A 17465-nucleotide genomic window follows, 5' to 3' on the forward strand; every position below is an offset into this window, starting at 1 on the left:
GTGATTCTGCTGAAGCTGCAGAAAGAACAGAGACAGGCGAGTGGAAGGCCGCAGGAAAGAAACGTGACAGGAAGGAACTGGAGAGGGCAACTGCGAGAAGCCATCAGAATAGAGAGACACACATTCAATTCTGGAAAAACTGGCAAAATAAACCGACAACTGTGCGAAGGAGACGAGAGTGAAGAAGGAAAGGAGGCAAAAAAGATCCATGTAATGGAGAGTTCAACAAACTGACTCCTGGAACATCTAAAACCCCAGCAGAAAAACTGAGACAGACGGGGAACATATCTGGAGAACATATCTGGAGAACATTTGGAGAACGTAAAGGAACATTTGGAGAAGATAAAGGGGAACATTTGGAGAAAAGAAAGGAAACTTAAGTAGAACCAAGTCTCCAATTCTTCAGAGAAAATGGACATCGGCTCCCCAAGAGACAAGTAAGTCCAAAATGTTTTCATTTTATGAATCAATCATTAAGAATCAATAATCAACAGTGTGGACTTCATAGATCCACATTCTGTGTCTGAAAGTTTAGTTTCAACTTTCAGTTCAAAAGTTAAACTGGTTGATTGACTGATTGATTTACAGTTACAACAATAAAAACGCAACAAAAAATGTCTTCCTACAGGTGTTCCGGCGTTTGGCTGATCTTCTTCATGCTCGGATTGGGAACTCTGCTCCCCTGGAACTTCTTCATGACCGCCACTGTGGTATGAAATTACATCATACATGATGAAATTACATCATGTAGGTACCACGAGAAGGCCTGATGACTGAAGGCTCTACCTCCCATAGTACATTTAGAGCAGGGGTGCCCAACCTTTTTTGAACCAAGATCTACTTTTAAAGTTCCCAGTCTGCCGAGATCTACCAGTCCACATAGTGAGCCATAGCCGTTACCAACAGCCTACAAACGCATTTAATACTCACACAACAAACAGAAAATAATAAATGAGAGTTCTGTAAAAAATAATGCAAATTTTTTAAACTCTTATTTTAGGGTAGGCTACAATTTAATATTACGTTTGTATTTATATCACATATGTTTTTCCCTTAATTTAGTTTACAACAAACAACTTTAATCTGTGTGGAGATGTTCACAGACTACAGCAGGCTGCTGTGAGATGATGTTGCTTTTGTTAAATTAGCTGCAGACACGGTGAGAGTGAACGGAGTAAAGTCCAACCGACCGTTTGACCGGGTCACGTGTTCCCGCCTCGGTCCGTACGGATCAACTGTGTGCTGTAGCACTAAAAGTAAAAAGGTTCGCGTTTGCAAGTGTGTGTGTGTGTGTGCGTGTGTGTGTGTGCGCTGTTTGTTGGTGTGTCTCGTGCCCCGCGATGCTCACAGTCATGACAGCAGAGAGGAGCAGAGAAAAGTAGCTGCAGCTTCATCAAATGCGCTTAATACTCGTAGCATAGTTTCTATATATGACTTTTTGGTAAAACATTTACCCCCCCCCCCCCCCCCCCCGGTTTTACCTGCACGTCATTGCGCATGCCTGCACTCTCTCCCGCGCGCTCTCTCGCTCTCTCTCTCTCTCTCTCTCTCTCTCTCTCGCTCCCCCGCGCGCTCTCTCTCTCTCTCGCTCCCCCGCGCGCTCTCTCTCTCGCTCTCTCGCTCGCTCGCTCTCTCTCTCGCTCTCTCGCTCGCTCGCTCTCTCTCTCTCGCTCCCCCGCGCGCTCTCTCGCTCGCTCTCTCGCTCGCTCGCTCTCTCTCTCGCTCTCTCTCTCTCGCTCCCCCGCGCGCTCTCTCGCTCGCTCTCTCTCTCTCGCTCTCTCGCTCTCTCTCTCTCTCTCTCGCTCCCCCGCGCGCTCTCTCGCTCGCTCTCTCGCTCGCTCTCTCTCTCGCTCGCTCTCTCTCTCTCTCTCTCGCTCGCTCGCTCGCTCGCTCTCTCTCGCTCGCTCTCTCTCTCTCTCTCTCTCTCTCTCTCTCTCTCTCTCGCTCGCTCGCTCGCTCGCTCTCTCTCGCTCTCTCTCTCGCTCTCTCATGCACGCAGCAATTTCATGAATAAATGAAAAATTAAATACACACAGGTCGGAAGTATACTTGGCTCCCCACACAGGTATCGTGTGTGGGAAAAACTGCAATGAGATGAAATTGAAATCACTTTTCTATTTTACAATTGTATTTTATATTGACTAAACATCTCGATGGACTGAGAATCAGTCAGCGATCTACCTGTCGATCGCGATCGACTGTTTGGGCACCCCTGATTTAGAGACTGTAGGTACCACGAGCAGGCCTGATGACTGAAGGCTCTACCTCCCATAGTACATTTAGAGACTGTAGGTACCACGAGCAGGCCTGATGACTGAAGGCTCTACCTCCCACAGTACATTTAGAGACTGTACCACGAGCAGGCCTGATGACTGAAGGCTCTACCTCCCATAGTACATTTAGAGACCGTAGGTACCACGAGCAGGTCTGATAACTGAAGGCTCTACCTCCCACAGTACATTTAGAGACTGTACCACGAGCAGGCCTGATGACTGAAGGCTCTACCTCCCATAGTACATTTAGAGACTGTACCACGAGCAGGTCTGATAACTGAAGGCTCTACCTCCCATAGTACATTTAGAGACTGTACCACGAGCAGGCCTGATAACTGAAGGCTCTACCTCCCATAGTACATTTAGAGACTGTAGGTACCACGAGCAGGCCTGATAACTGAAGGCTCTACCTCCCATAGTGCATTTAGAGACTGTAGGTACCACGAGCAGGTCTGATAACTGAAGGCTCTACCTCCCATAGTGCATTTAGAGACTGTAGGTACCACGAGCAGGCCTGATAACTGAAGGCTCTACCTCCCATAGTGCATTTAGAGACTGTAGGTACCACGAGCAGGCCTGATGACTGAAGGCTCTACCTCCCATAGTACATTTAGAGACTGTACCACGAGCAGGCCTGATGACTGAAGGCTCTACCTCCCATAGTACATTTAGAGACTGTACCACGAGCAGGCCTGATGACTGAAGGCTCTACCTCCCACAGTACATTTAGAGACTGTACCACGAGCAGGCCTGATAACTGAAGGCTCTACCTCCCATAGTACATTTAGAGACTGTAGGTACCACGAGCAGGCCTGATAACTGAAGGCTCTACCTCCCATAGTACATTTAGAGACTGTACCACGAGCAGGCCTGATGACTGAAGGCTCTACCGCCCATAGTACATTTAGAGACTGTACCACGAGCAGGCCTGATGACTGAAGGCTCTACCGCCCATAGTACATTTAGAGACTGTACCACGAGCAGGCCTGATGACTGAAGGCTCTACCTCCCACAGTACATTTAGAGGCTGTACCACGAGCAGGCCTGATGACTGAAGGCTCTACCTCCCACAGTACATTTAGAGACTGTACCACGAGCAGGCCTGATGACTGAAGGCTCTACCTCCCATAGTACATTTAGAGACTGTACCACGAGCAGGCCTGATGACTGAAGGCTCTACCTCCCACAGTACATTTAGAGACTGTACCACGAGTAGGCCTGATGACTGAAGGCTCTACCTCCCATAGTACATTTAGAGACTGTACCACGAGCAGGCCTGATGACTGAAGGCTCTACCTCCCATAGTACATTTAGAGACTGTACCACGAGCAGGCCTGATGACTGAAGGCTCTACCTCCCACAGTACATTTAGAGACTGTACCACGAGTAGGCCTGATGACTGAAGGCTCTACCTCCCATAGTACATTTAGAGACTATACCACGAGCAGGTCTGATAACTGAAGGCTCTACCTCCCATAGTACAAACGTTGTCATGTTTACGTCGTCAGCAGGAACCAATGAGCTTTGAGTCAGACAGAACTGAGTGTCACTCACACAGTCTGAAAGTAACATGTTTATGTGTTTTTGTGTCTCAGTACTTCACTAGCCGCCTGAAGGACTCCTCATTGGTTGATTCTACAGCCAATCAGACTGCAGCAGATGAACCTCAGGGTTTCCTGGAGGCTAAATTCAACAATGTGATGACAATGTGCGCCATGCTGTCACTGCTTATCTTTACCTGCCTCAACTCTTTCCTTCACTCACTGTGAGTACTCCACACACCAACCAGGAAAAGTCCTCCAACACGACATTCTTCTTCTTCATGGTTTTTATAAAGCACATATTTCAGGAAGCTCTAGGTCATTCCAGGACTTCAAGGAGATCCTGGAAATGGTTGGGTAGTTAGACTAGTGGTACTCTTATTCTGACCTGCCTCTTCCTCCTTCTGTCCCTCACCTTCCTCTGACCCTCCTCCTAATCCCCTCTTCCTTTGACTCTCCTCTTCCTCTCGTCTGACCCTCCTCTTCCTCTGTCAGCATCTCCCAGCGTCTGCGGGTGATGGGCAGTCTGTTCATCATCATGTCCGTCTTCATCGTCACTGTTGTCCTGGTCAAAGTTCCTCTGGAGCCGCTGCCCTTCTTCATCGTTACCATGGTGAAGATCGTCATCATCAACTGTGAGCCTCTTAGCCTGTTTTTTGTTTGCATACTTTGTTTACCATCTTTTTATTTAAATGTTTATTTGATTTGTTTGCTGGATCATGGCTTCATTTAGGCAGTGCTTCAAATTCTTTGTTTGTATTTGTTTGTTTCTTCGTTGACAGCGTTCGGGGCAGTTCTTCAGGGCTCTCTGTTCGGGATGGCGGGGTTGTTGCCGGCGTCGTACACGACTCCGATCATGAGCGGTCAGGGACTTGCTGGAACCTTCGCTGCCATCTCCATGATCTGCGCCATCACAAGTCCGATAAATAACTCTTTAATAACTATCCAATAACTCAGTATCTAAATAATAATAACATCGCTTCATGAAAATGTGGTTAAATGGGACAAAGACCAAAGGACACATCATTGATATCCGCTTTCCTTCCCTCCTCTCCTAGGTGGTTCAGAGCTTCAGGATGCGGCCTTCGGTTATTTCATCACGGCCTGTTTTGTTATTTTTCTGTCCATCCTCTCCTATATCATGCTACCTAAGCTGGTGACTGACACACACACACACACACACACACACACACACACACACACACACACACACACACACACACACTGGTGTTGTAGTACATGGAATCTGTCTTGGTCCACTTTTTGAAGGTCTCATCTCAGAATCTGAAGCACTTATACTCAGCCTCAGACTGGGCGGAAAAACGTCTCTTTTTAAAAGAACAAATAACTTAAATTAATTTGTAGTTAGATTTTTGTCCCCCGGTTACGGCCGCAACCTTCCCAGTGTTACGTGTGAGGGACACGCCCACTGCACACTGGATGATGATTTTCTGTCATATTTATGGTCTTCATCTTGATCTTGGTCTTGTCTTGGTCTTGACTTGGTCTCGATACCTAAATATCTTGTCTTGTCTCTGTCTCGGAGCACTCTGGTCTCGGCTAGTGTGGTCTGGACTACAACACACATACACAGCTGATGGGTCACAGATGAAGCTCATTTTGTATTTTTTGTGTTTTTTGCTTCAGGAGTTTTTCCAGTTTTATCAGGACAGAAACAGGAAGCAGAAAACAGATGAACACAATTCTGTGAATCTCATGAACAAAGGTAAAGACAAACTTTTTTTTAATTATTTAATCTAGCGATGTCAGCATTAAGTAGTATATTGCGATTAATTAAAGCGTCCTCAGTGTCTCCCTGTAGTCTCAGTGATGTAAAAGAACACTGCTGCATCTTTGAATGTCTCATTTCACTTTAACAAACTCTCAGACAGCTCAGCTGACGAGTCCAAAGTAATATCCACCTCCATGAAGTCGTCTTTCTTTTTTCTTTCTTCCTGTTTTTCTTCAGAGGTTCATGCTGAATCAGGCGACCAAAACAAACATCAGGACGTCTCCATGATTAAAATCTTTAAGAAGGTGAGACATCCTCAGAGACCATGGGATTCAGACGACGGTTAAAAAGTTCCAAATTTAAATTAATAACAGCTGAAAGTTCTTCACAACTTTTTTTTATGTTTCAGTGCAGCTGGGACACCTCTCTGTTAAATTTGTAGTTCAATAGTTTGTAGATTTTATATTTTGTGGGGTTTACAGTTTTTAGTTTAAATAGTGTTTATGGTTTGTAGTTTCTCAGTCTAGTTTGTAGTTTTTTATGGTTTATAGTTTTTATGGTTTATAGTTTTTATAGTTTATAGTTTTTATAGTTTTTATGGTTTATAGTTTTTATAGTTTTTATGGTTTATAGTTTTTATAGTTTTTATGGTTTGTAGTTTTTATGGTTTTTATGGTTTATAGTTTTTATGGTTTATAGTTTTTATAGTTTATAGTTTTTATGGTTTGTAGTTTTTATGGTTTATAGTTTTTATGGTTTGTAGTTTTTATGGTTTTTATGGTTTATAGTTTTTATAGTTTTTATGGTTTATAGTTTTTATAGTTTTTATGATTTGTAGTTTTTATGGTTTATAGTTTTTATAGTTTATAGTTTTTATGGTTTGTAGTTTTTATGGTTTATAGTTTTTATGGTTTGTAGTTTTTATAGTTTATAGTTTTTATGGTTTGTAGTTTTTATGGTTTATAGTTTTTATAGTTTTTATGGTTTGTAGTTTTTATGGTTTATGGTTTGTAGTTTTTATGGTTTGTAGTTTTTATGGTTTGTAGTTTTTATAGTTTTTATAGTTTATAGTTTTTATGGTTTATAGTTTTTATGGTTTGTAGTTTTTATAGTTTTTATGGTTTATAGTTTTTATGGTTTGTAGTTTTTATAGTTTTTATGGTTTATAGTTTTTATGGTTTATAGTTTTTATGGTTTGTAGTTTTTATAGTTTTTATGGTTTATAGTTTTTATGGTTTATAGTTTTTATGGTTTTTATGGTTTGTAGTTTTTATGGTTTATAGTTTTTATAGTTTTTATAGTTTATAGTTTTTATGGTTTGTAGTTTTTATGGTTTATGGTTTGTAGTTTTTATGGTTTATAGTTTTTATGGTTTATAGTTTTTATGGTTTGTAGTTTTTATGGTTTATAGTTTTTATAGTTTTTATGGTTTATAGTTTTTATAGTTTTTATGGTTTATAGTTTTTATGGTTTGTAGTTTTTATAGTTTTCATGGTTTATAGTTTTTATGGTTTGTAGTTTTTATGGTTTATGGTTTGTAGTTTTTATGGTTTATAGTTTTTATGGTTTATAGTTTTTATAGTTTTTATGGTTTGTAGTTTTTATGGTTTATAGTTTTTATGGTTTATAGTTTTTATGGTTTATAGTTTTTATGGTTTGTAGTTTTTATAGTTTTTATAGTTTATAGTTTTTATGGTTTGTAGTTTTTATGGTTTATGGTTTGTAGTTTTTATGGTTTATAGTTTTTATGGTTTATAGTTTTTATAGTTTTTATGGTTTGTAGTTTTTATGGTTTATAGTTTTTATGGTTTATAGTTTTTATAGTTTTTATGGTTTGTAGTTTTTATGGTTTATAGTTTATAGTTTTTATGGTTTGTAGTTTTTATGGTTTATAGTTTTTATAGTTTTTATAGTTTATAGTTTTTATGGTTTGTAGTTTTTATGGTTTATGGTTTGTAGTTTTTATGGTTTGTAGTTTTTATGGTTTATGGTTTGTAGTTTTTATGGTTTGTAGTTTTTATAGTTTTTAAAGTTTATAGTTTTTATGGTTTATAGTTTTTATGGTTTGTAGTTTTTATAGTTTTTATGGTTTGTAGTTTTTATGGTTTATAGTTTTTATGGTTTGTAGTTTTTATGGTTTATAGTTTTTTCTTCTGTAGTTTTTATGGTTTATAGTTTCTCAGTCTAGTTTGTAGTTTTTTATGGTTTGTAGTTTTTATAGTTTTTATAGTTTATAGTTTTTATGGTTTGTAGTTTTTAAGGTTTGTAGTTTTTATGGTTTATAGTTTTTTCTTCTGTAGTTTTTATGGTTTATAGTTTCTCAGTCTAGTTTGTAGTTTTTTATGGTTTGTAGTTTTTATAGTTTTAAGTCTTTAAAAGTGTTTATAGTCGTATATTTAAAGTATTCAATGAATCTTTGTTTTAGTCCTTAAAGGCTTAATATGTGATTTTTCACACTTAAATGTAGAAATCAAGTCTCTCCTCTGAAAATAACTCTGTGAGTCATGACTGTCTCCAATGGGTGTAACACCCGAGTCCCACTGTCTGTGATGTTTTCAGAGTTTTCAGAGTCCTATCTTCACTTTGTTTACATCGCCAGGACGGCCGGCTGACTCCTCCCCTCGTGTATAAAAGTTGTTTAATTGAGGGACTAGAGAAAAGAAGAATAACATACTGTACTCACTGCTTAACTGTGTTTCTAGATCACGCTCATTTCAGGTAAATTTACATGCAGTGTGAAGATACCAGCAGAATAAAGATCGCTAGCATTAGCATGCTAACACAACAATGCAGCGCCAGTTGTTTTGGTTTCATGCTGGTGCTCAAGGGCGACACCTGCTGGATCAAAAAATGACATATAAAGACTTTAAATAACACAATCACATTGATCATTGTTTTATTTTCAAAACTGAGTTACTGTTATTCTTCTCTTCTGACCTTTGACCCTCAGATCTGGTTGTTGGCTCTGTCCGCGTGTTTCACGTTCACCGTCACCATAGGAATGTTTCCCGCCATCACTGCTGACACCAAATCCACGCTAGCTGAGGGAGGATCCTGGGGTGAGTCCGCACATCACTTCCTGTTTGTGTCACAAGCTTTCTTCTTCTGTGGTGGTTTCACTTCCTTCCATCACATGATCCATCTGAAACTGAGTGTCTTTTTCTTTTCTTTTTTGAAAATCAAACATTCAGTAACAAACAAGCAACACCAAACAGCTGCTAACGAACATTTTTATTTTAATCAATCAATCTTTATTTGGACAGCGCCAATTTTTAACAAGGGTTATCTCGAGGCGCTTTACAAAAGAGCAGATAGAAGACCTTACTCGAGGCGCTTTACAAAAGAGCAGATAGAAGACCTTACTCTCTGTTAAGAAAAATGAGATAGAGGGAGATGCGATAATATGCAGGAAGGATTTCTCCTTATATTCCTCGTGTTCCTGTTGTCCACACCTCGCCGCTGAGGTGGAGGTCGCAGCAGGCCGTGCATGAATGAGGACGGCGGTGGATGTTGGATGACACAGTCCGATGGTGGAGACTGGGCGTCGGGTGGTGGTTGTTGTGGGGACGACTAAAGTTGGAAAACTTTCCATGGGAATTAACTTTAATCTATGGGAGTTAATGGGAATAAACCAGGAATTTACTAAATTGAAGGTTGGCCCTGAACAGGGAACTTAAATATAGTTGGGGAAAATATATTTTAGCATAATCTTGACTAAAACAACCAGATTTCATGCAGGGACACTTGAATATCTCTGCTCAATCACAAGAGCATAGCACACTGCTTACTGCAGGGTTATTGAGGCCACGCCCCCTACATGCACTGTGCATTCCTCCATCACATGCACAGAGCACAAGACAATTCAAGCCACACATTTTAGCCCATATTTAACTCAACATTCATGTTTTTGTTCTCCATAAAATAATTGATTGTTCAATAAAATAATTTAAGTTCTACTTACAAATAAATCTTCAAATGTCATGTTTTTTAATCGTATCATTGCATGGATGTCTGTTTATGAGAAAACAACAATGTTTATATTTATGCTTGGATATGATTTTTCAATTGATATTACCCTCAATTTCCAGTTAATTCCCATGGAAAGTTTTAGATTTGGAATATTTCCAATATCCCCAGCTTAACTTCCCATGGAAAGTTCTGGAAATTTACCGGAAATTTTCCACCCCTTTGCAACCCCCATGGACGACACAGTCCGATGGTGGTGGCTGGGCATCGGGGACGTCGGATTGTACTAGTTCCAGATCACTTCAGTCTGCTTGAGAGCCGGGCTTCTGCTGCCGGGGCGAGGCCTCCTAGGTTGAAGGAACTCTTCCGGTTTTGTTTTTTAATAACTAGTTATTCTTGTTGTTTTTATTGTTGTTGGTTTACCCTGAAACGAAGGACACTCCGGATTTTCCCACTATGGACCATAACGTAATCCTCTTACTGCCAACGTTCAGGTGAAGCAAAGTGTTTTTAATGACACGTATTTGCACTCACTAACGTCAAATATCCACCTGTGACCATGCAGACCCTCTGGTCAAACCTCTGATCAGTCCTCTGTCACTCAGGTGCTTCAGGTGTTGTTGCTTGAAGAGAACATGTGAGTGTGTTCATGTTTATGATCTGATATCAGGTATTAATGATTAAACTGCTGACTGGCATAGTTACATAACGAGAGAGGGCGGATTGATTATTGATCAATAGATTACTTAATGCTGTTAGAAATGTTACTTAAAATATAAATAATGTTTGTGATGATGTCACTGTATTGATTCATAGTTTTAATTATTGGTCCTGCTGATTGGCTCTTTCACAGATCAATACTTCATCCCTGTCAGCTGCTTCCTGCTCTTTAACCTGTGTGATTGGACTGGGCGGAGCTTAACAGCTTTTTGTATGTGGGTGAGTTAAGTATAAAATTCAACCTTACAGTCACCTGTCTGTGTTCACCTGTCTGTGTTTATCTGTCTGTGTTCACCTGTCTGTCTACACCTGTCTGTGTTCACCTGTCTGTCTAAATCTGTCTGTGTTCACCTGTCTGTCTATATCTGTCTGTCTACACCTGTCTGTGTTCACTTGTCTGTCTATACCTGTCTGTGTTCACCTGTCTGTCTATATCTGTCTGTCTACACCTGTCTGTGTTCACTTGTCTGTCTATACCTGTCTGTGTTTACCTGTCTGTCTATATCTGTCTGTCTAAACCTGTCTGTGTTCACCTGTCTGTCTACACCTGTCTGTGTTCACCTGTCTGTCTAAACCTGTCTGTGTTCACCTGTCTGTCTATATCTGTCTGTCTACACCTGTCTGTGTTCACCTGTCTGTCTATATCTGTCTGTCTACACCTGTCTGTGTTCACTTGTCTGTCTATACCTGTCTGTGTTTACCTGTCTGTCTATATCTGTCTGTCTAAACCTGTCTGTGTTCACCTGTCTGTCTGAACCTGTCTGTGTTCACCTGTCTGTCTATGCCTGTCTGTGTTCACCTGTCTGTGTTCACCTGTCTGTCTATACCTGTCTGTGTTCACCTGTCTGTCTGAACCTGTCTGTGTTCACCTGTCTGTCTATGCCTGTCTGTGTTCACCTGTCTGTGTTCACCTGTCTGTCTATACCTGTCTGTGTTCACCTGTCTGTCTAAACCTGTCTGTGTTCACCTGTCTGTCTATGCCTGTCTGTGTTCACCTGTCTGTGTTCACCTGTCTGTCTATACCTGTCTGTGTTCACCTGTCTGTGTTTATCTGTCTGTGTTCACCTGTCTGTCTACACCTGTCTGTGTTCACCTGTCTGTCTAAACCTGTCTGTGTTCACCTGTCTGTCTATATCTGTCTGTCTACACCTGTCTGTGTTCACCTGTCTGTCTATATCTGTCTGTCTACACCTGTCTGTGTTCACTTGTCTGTCTATACCTGTCTGTGTTTACCTGTCTGTCTATATCTGTCTGTGTTCACCTGTCTGTGTTCACCTGTCTGTCAATACCTGTCTGTGTTCACCTGTCTGTCTATACCTGTCTGTGTTTACCTGTCTGTCTATATCTGTCTGTCTAAACCTGTCTGTGTTCACCTGTCTGTCTGAACCTGTCTGTGTTCACCTGTCTGTCTATGCCTGTCTGTGTTCACCTGTCTGTGTTCACCTGTCTGTCTATACCTGTCTGTGTTCACCTGTCTGTCTGAACCTGTCTGTGTTCACCTGTCTGTCTATGCCTGTCTGTGTTCACCTGTCTGTGTTCACCTGTCTGTCTATACCTGTCTGTGTTCACCTGTCTGTCTAAACCTGTCTGTGTTCACCTGTCTGTCTATGCCTGTCTGTGTTCACCTGTCTGTGTTCACCTGTCTGTCTATACCTGTCTGTGTTCACCTGTCTGTGTTTATCTGTCTGTCTACACCTGTCTGTGTTCACCTGTCTGTCTAAACCTGTCTGTGTTCACCTGTCTGTCTATATCTGTCTGTCTACACCTGTCTGTGTTCACCTGTCTGTCTATATCTGTCTGTCTACACCTGTCTGTGTTCACTTGTCTGTCTATACCTGTCTGTGTTTACCTGTCTGTCTATATCTGTCTGTGTTCACCTGTCTGTGTTCACCTGTCTGTCAATACCTGTCTGTGTTTACCTGTCTGTGTTCACTTGTCTGTCTATACCTGTCTGTGTTTACCTGTCTGTCTATATCTGTCTGTGTTCACCTGTCTGTGTTCACCTGTCTGTCAATACCTGTCTGTGTTTACCTGTCTGTCTCCACACATTGATCTTTGATTTGATGGCTGTATTATCCTTTGTGTGTTTCAGCCGCAGAAGGACAGTATGTTACTCCCGGCGTCCATCGTGTGTCGTCTCGTGTTCGTCCCTCTCTTCATGTTGTGTAACGTTCATCCTCGTTTTAACCTGCCTGTCTTCTTTCATCATGACGCCTGGTTCATCGTCTTCATGGTCCTCTTTGCTTTCAGCAACGGTTACCTGGCCAGCCTGTGCATGTGCTACGGGCCAAAGTATGCACCTGACATCAAACACACCTGAAAAACACCTTTCAAGACCTAAAATATGTCCAGACACCTGACAACACTGACAAACCACCGAAACATGTGTAAACACCTGAAAACATCTGGTAACACCTAGATCTCGATTCACAAGCCATAGTCTTTGTCAGAGCCCGTGCTCCACGACATCAACACCTAAAAAAACACCTGACAACACCTTCTAATATCTGCCAATATCTGCCAACACCTGCCAACACCTGTCAACACCTTCCAATACATGTCAACACCTTCCAACACCTTCCAATACCTGCCAACACCTGACAACACCTGCCAACACTTGAAAACACTGAATGACACCTGTCAACACCTTCCAATACCTGCCAACACCTGCCAACACCTTCCAATACATGTCAACACCTTCCAACACCTGTCAACACCTGTCAACACCTGTCAACACCTTCCAATACATGTCAATACCTTCCAATACCTGCCAAAACCTTCCAACACCTGTCAACACCTGTCAACACCTTCCAATACCGGCCAACACCTTCCAATACCTTCCATGTCAACACCTTCCAATACCTGCCAACACTGAATGACACCTGTCAACACCTTCTAATACCTGCCAACACCTGCCAACACCTGCCAACACCTGTCAACACCTGTCAACACATGTCAACACCTTCTAATACCTGCCAACACCTGCCAACACCTGCCAACACCTGTCAACACCTGTCAACACCTTCTAATACCTGCCAACACCTGCCAACACCTGTCAACACCTGTCAACACATGTCAACACCTTCTAATACCTGCCAACACCTGCCAACACCTGCCAACACCTGTCAACACCTGTCAACACCTGTCAACACATGTCAACACCTTCCAATACCTGCCAACACCTGCCAACACCTTCCAATACATGTCAACACCTTCCAACACCTGTCAACACCTGTCAACACCTGTCAGCACCTTCCAATACATGTCAATACCTTCCAATACCTGCCAAAACCTTCCAACACCTGTCAACACCTGTCAACACCTTCCAATACCTGCCAACACCTTCCAATACCTTCCAATACCTTCCATGTCAATACCTTCCAATACCTTCCATGTCAACACCTTCTAATACCTGCCAACACCTGCCAACACCTGCCAACACCTGTCAACACATGTCAACACATGTCAACACATGTCAACACCTTCCAATACCTGCCAACACCTGAAAACACTGAATGACACCTGTCAACACCTTCCTATACCTGCCAACACCTGCCAACACCTGTCAACACCTTCCAATACATGTCAACACCTGTCAACACCTTCCAATACATGTCAGCACCTTCCAATACCTGCCAAAACCTTCCAACACCTTCCAATACCTGCCAACACCTGTCAACACCTTCCAATACCTGCCAACACCTTCCAATACCTGCCAACACCTTCCAATACCTGCCAAAACCTTCCAACACCTTCCAATACCTGCCAACACCTGCCAACACCTTCCAATACCTGCCAACACCTTCCAATACCTGCCAACACCTTCCAATACCTGCCAACACCTTCCAATACATGTCAACACCTTCCAACACCTTGCAATACCTGCCAACACCTGTCAACACCTGTCAACACCTTCCAACACCTTCAATACATGTCAACACCTTCCAATACCTGCCAACACCTTACAATACCTGCCAACATCTGTCAACACCTGTCAACACCTTCCAATACCTGCCAATACCTTCCAATACATGTCAACACCTTCCAATACATGTCAACACCTTCCAATACCTGTCAACACCTTCCAATACCTGCCAACACCTGTCAACACCTGACAACACCTGACAACACCTGAAAACACTGAATGACACATGTCAACACCTTCCAATACCTGCCAACACCTGCCAACACCTTCAAATACCTGCCAACACCTGTCAACACCTGAAAACACTGAATGACACATGTCAACAGCTTCCAATACCTGCCAACACATGTCAACACCTGTCAACACCTTCCAATACCTGCCAACACCTGTCAACACCTGTCAACACCTTCCAATAAATGTTAACACCTTCCAACACCTGCCAACACCTGTCAACACCTTCTAATACCTGCCAACACCTTCCAATACCTGCCAACACCTGTCAACACCTGTCAACACCTGTCAATACCTTCCAATACCTTCCAATACCTTCCATGTCAACACCTTCCAATACCTGCCAACACCTGTCAACACCTGACAACACTGAATGACACCCCTGTCAACACCTTCCCAATACATGTCAACACCTTCCAACAGTTTCCAATACCTGCCAACACCTGTCAACACCTGTCAACACCCTCCAATACATGTCAACACCTTCCAACACCTGTCAACACCTGTCAACACCTGCCAACACCTTCCAATACCTTCCAATACCTGCCAACACCTGCCAACACCTTCCAATACCTTCCAATACCTGCCAACACCTGCCAACACCTGAAAACACTTGAAAAAATCCTGTCAACACCCGACAACACACAACCTGTAAAGATAAACACTCAGTATTTGAACTACACAGAGCTCCATCAGAGGAGAGCAGCGGGTCATTAATATCAAACCTTAACTTTGAACATTTAATGATTAATAAAAACTAAGAGTTGATTTTTTTCTTTTTCTCCAGGAACGTTCTTCCTCATGAAGCAGAAACCGCCGGAAGCATCATGGCGTTCTTCCTGTCTCTGGGTTTGGCGTTAGGAGCCACTTCTTCCTTCATCTTCAGAGCACTGATTTAACTGGGAACTACACCTGCAGTACTGGGTTTAACTGGGAACTACATCTATTGGTTTAACTGGGAAATTCCTCTAATGGGTTCATTGTACGGGTTTAACTGGAAACTACAGCTTTAGTACTGGTTTAACTGGGAACTACATTTTTAGTACTGGTTTAACTGGGAACTACAACTAAAGTACTGGTTTAACTGGAAACTTTATTTTTAGTACCGCTTTAATTGGAAACTACACCTGTTGTACTGGTTTAATTGGAAACTATGACTTTAGTACTGGTTTAACTGGGAACTATATCTTTAGTACTGGTTTAACTGGAAACTACATCTTTAGTGCTGGTTTAACTGGAAACTACATCTATTGGTTTAAATGGGAACTACATCTAAAGTACTGCTGTAACTTGAAACTTGAGTACTGGTTTAACTGGAAACTACATCTTTGTACTGGTTTAACTGGAAGACAAACTGCCTTCCAAAGCGTTGAGATATATATTTTTAAAGTTGTATTTATTACAGGTTCGAAGCAGGTTCATGTAAGGAAGCAGTGCATGCCTTTAATGGATTCCTGATAATGAACACCTGGCCAACTGTTACCCTGCTTATATCCCAGTCATATGCCAAAGAAAATAATCATTACTATTTTTGTATCCATGGTACCATCTGACTTATTCCCAGAAAGAATAATTTTCATCCCATAATGTTTCTTTATGCTGTTCACTACTACTCCAGTAAATAGACTGGGTCGACAAGTGACACATCTAGTCTGTGTTCGAAACTACATACTCACAATATGCATAATGCATACTATCCTGACCGTTCGTATGGCGTTAGCAACACAGGTCACGTGACATACTTCCAGTCCGAGCTCCATTCGATGAGCTAGCATCAAGCTAATGCGACCGTAGTCCGTAAATGTATATCAACAACAAAATGCACACTTTCTATAATAATACAGCTACAAAGTTATTTTAATATTATTTGGCAACATGTAAAATGTATTTCAGCACAGACCTTTTATCTTAAGCCACTAGTTGGCTGGCTGGCGAGCTCTGTGGTTGTACAGTCTGAGAGCTGTAATGCATTGTGGGGCGGTTTAGAAAGACCAGTATGATCCCATTTCATACTTTTGGTTTATACCAAATTACTTTGGGTATTTCTCATGGTTTAGGACACAGCCACAGTCGGCTCAACTGTTAGCCAGAAATGTAATGCTATGCTAGCAAGTTCAGAGTTACTAACTGATTCGGTTACTAACTATAGATACAGGCCGATAGAAAACTGAACACCTGACCACTTCCCGGGTGAACGATCTGCAGCCTGGTCTTCTCTCAGACCTCAGTTTATTGTTTTATGTTTTTATACTTTTATTACAGTTTATTATGGTGCTATTACGGGTTTCCTACATGTTTTTAAATATTCAGGGAAAACTAGAATAATTAATGTTTATGAATGAACAGATGATGATTTCTGTTGTTGTCATTTCAGTTTCTAATAAATGAATTTCTAATAAATTGTTGTGATTTGTTTATTTGTGTTCAGGCTGCCTGTTTGGTCTCACCTGTCTGAAATCTCTTTTTAATCTATTAGATTACTTAAATACATACATATATCCACAAAGGCAAGTCCATTCATTCCTGTGGGAATCTCTGGGATATCCAATGTGCCAACTCATCCCCTCCATCAGATTTCGGTCCTGAATGTGCCTCAATATTGTGAAACTACCGATTTCGGAAATACCATACTGCAGTGTGCTAATTCACCTAAAAAAGCTGCTAACTAACAAACAGACTTTTTCTATCGATTCAGTTTGCGATGTTGATTGTTAGGCAGGTTTGTTTGATTAAAAATAACTTAGTCATCCTCTTTATCATTGGACAAAATCAGCCCCTGCCCCGTGGCTTCAAGTGGCTTCTATCAGGTTTCTCTAATCTATAGAGACATGCGCTTACTTGCATTGGACACTAGGAGGCATCATCCGTATATTTACAGAGCTACGAACACCAGTCACATATGTAAGTGGAAACGACAGTACCACAAATATTGACATTGTACCAATAAGTCAGTATTAACTTTTGTTGTTGTTGTTGTTGTCAAATGACCCCAACAAATCAGATGAACACAAACAAAAACCGTCAAACCAAATTCAGCCACAAAAGACAAAAACAGACTAAAACAAAGATAAACAAAA

General features: G+C 41.5%; 1 protein-coding gene and 1 long non-coding RNA gene across 5 annotated transcripts; one reads left to right on the forward strand and one right to left on the reverse strand.

Moving 5' to 3' along the window:
- The first annotated feature begins 31 nt into the window (after window positions 1–31).
- Window positions 32–16788, forward strand: LOC110001381 (equilibrative nucleoside transporter 1). 3 transcript variants are annotated; one of them, XM_029281894.2, is made up of 13 exons: window positions 36–437; window positions 629–710; window positions 3869–4038; window positions 4310–4449; window positions 4597–4731; window positions 4873–4970; window positions 5462–5540; window positions 5784–5851; window positions 8497–8605; window positions 10366–10451; window positions 12325–12524; window positions 15176–15282; window positions 15314–16788. In XM_029281894.2, exons 1-13 carry the CDS (start codon window positions 412–414, stop codon window positions 15316–15318), a joined length of 1305 nt encoding a protein of 434 aa, XP_029137727.2. In that variant the 5' UTR covers window positions 36–411; the 3' UTR covers window positions 15319–16788. The 3 variants fall into 3 exon arrangements, 2 of the variants coding, with proteins under 2 accessions (XP_029137727.2, XP_020512521.2); XM_020656865.3 differs by having other exon boundaries at window positions 37–437; window positions 15176–16788; XR_003809963.2 differs by lacking the exons at window positions 12325–12524; window positions 15176–15282; window positions 15314–16788 and adding an exon at window positions 9684–10149 and having other exon boundaries at window positions 32–437.
- Window positions 14508–15039, reverse strand: LOC136180536 (uncharacterized). 2 transcript variants are annotated; one of them, XR_010667158.1, is made up of 3 exons: window positions 14942–15039; window positions 14781–14901; window positions 14508–14563 (listed from the first exon to the last, which is right to left on the reverse strand). It is a non-coding gene; the product is annotated as an uncharacterized lncRNA (long non-coding RNA). The 2 variants fall into 2 exon arrangements; XR_010667160.1 differs by lacking the exon at window positions 14508–14563 and adding an exon at window positions 14623–14673.
- Window positions 16789–17465: the final 677 nt, after the last annotated feature.

The sequence above is a fragment of the Labrus bergylta genome, chromosome 1 (assembly GCF_963930695.1).
Source record: "Labrus bergylta chromosome 1, fLabBer1.1, whole genome shotgun sequence".
In the NCBI taxonomy this organism is placed as follows: Eukaryota; Metazoa; Chordata; class Actinopteri; order Labriformes; family Labridae; genus Labrus; species Labrus bergylta.

What these genes read in the sequence shown, in the direction of transcription:
- LOC110001381 (XM_029281894.2), top strand. Translation starts at nt 412, where the DNA reads ATGGACATCGGCTCCCCAAGAGACAA. An exon ending in AACTCTTTCCTTCACTCACT is followed by an intron (nt 4,039 to 4,309) that starts GTGAGTACTCCA and finishes TTCCTCTGTCAG; the next exon opens with CATCTCCCAGCGTCTGCGGG. An exon ending in ATATCATGCTACCTAAGCTG is followed by an intron (nt 4,971 to 5,461) that starts GTGACTGACACA and finishes TTTTTGCTTCAG; the next exon opens with GAGTTTTTCCAGTTTTATCA.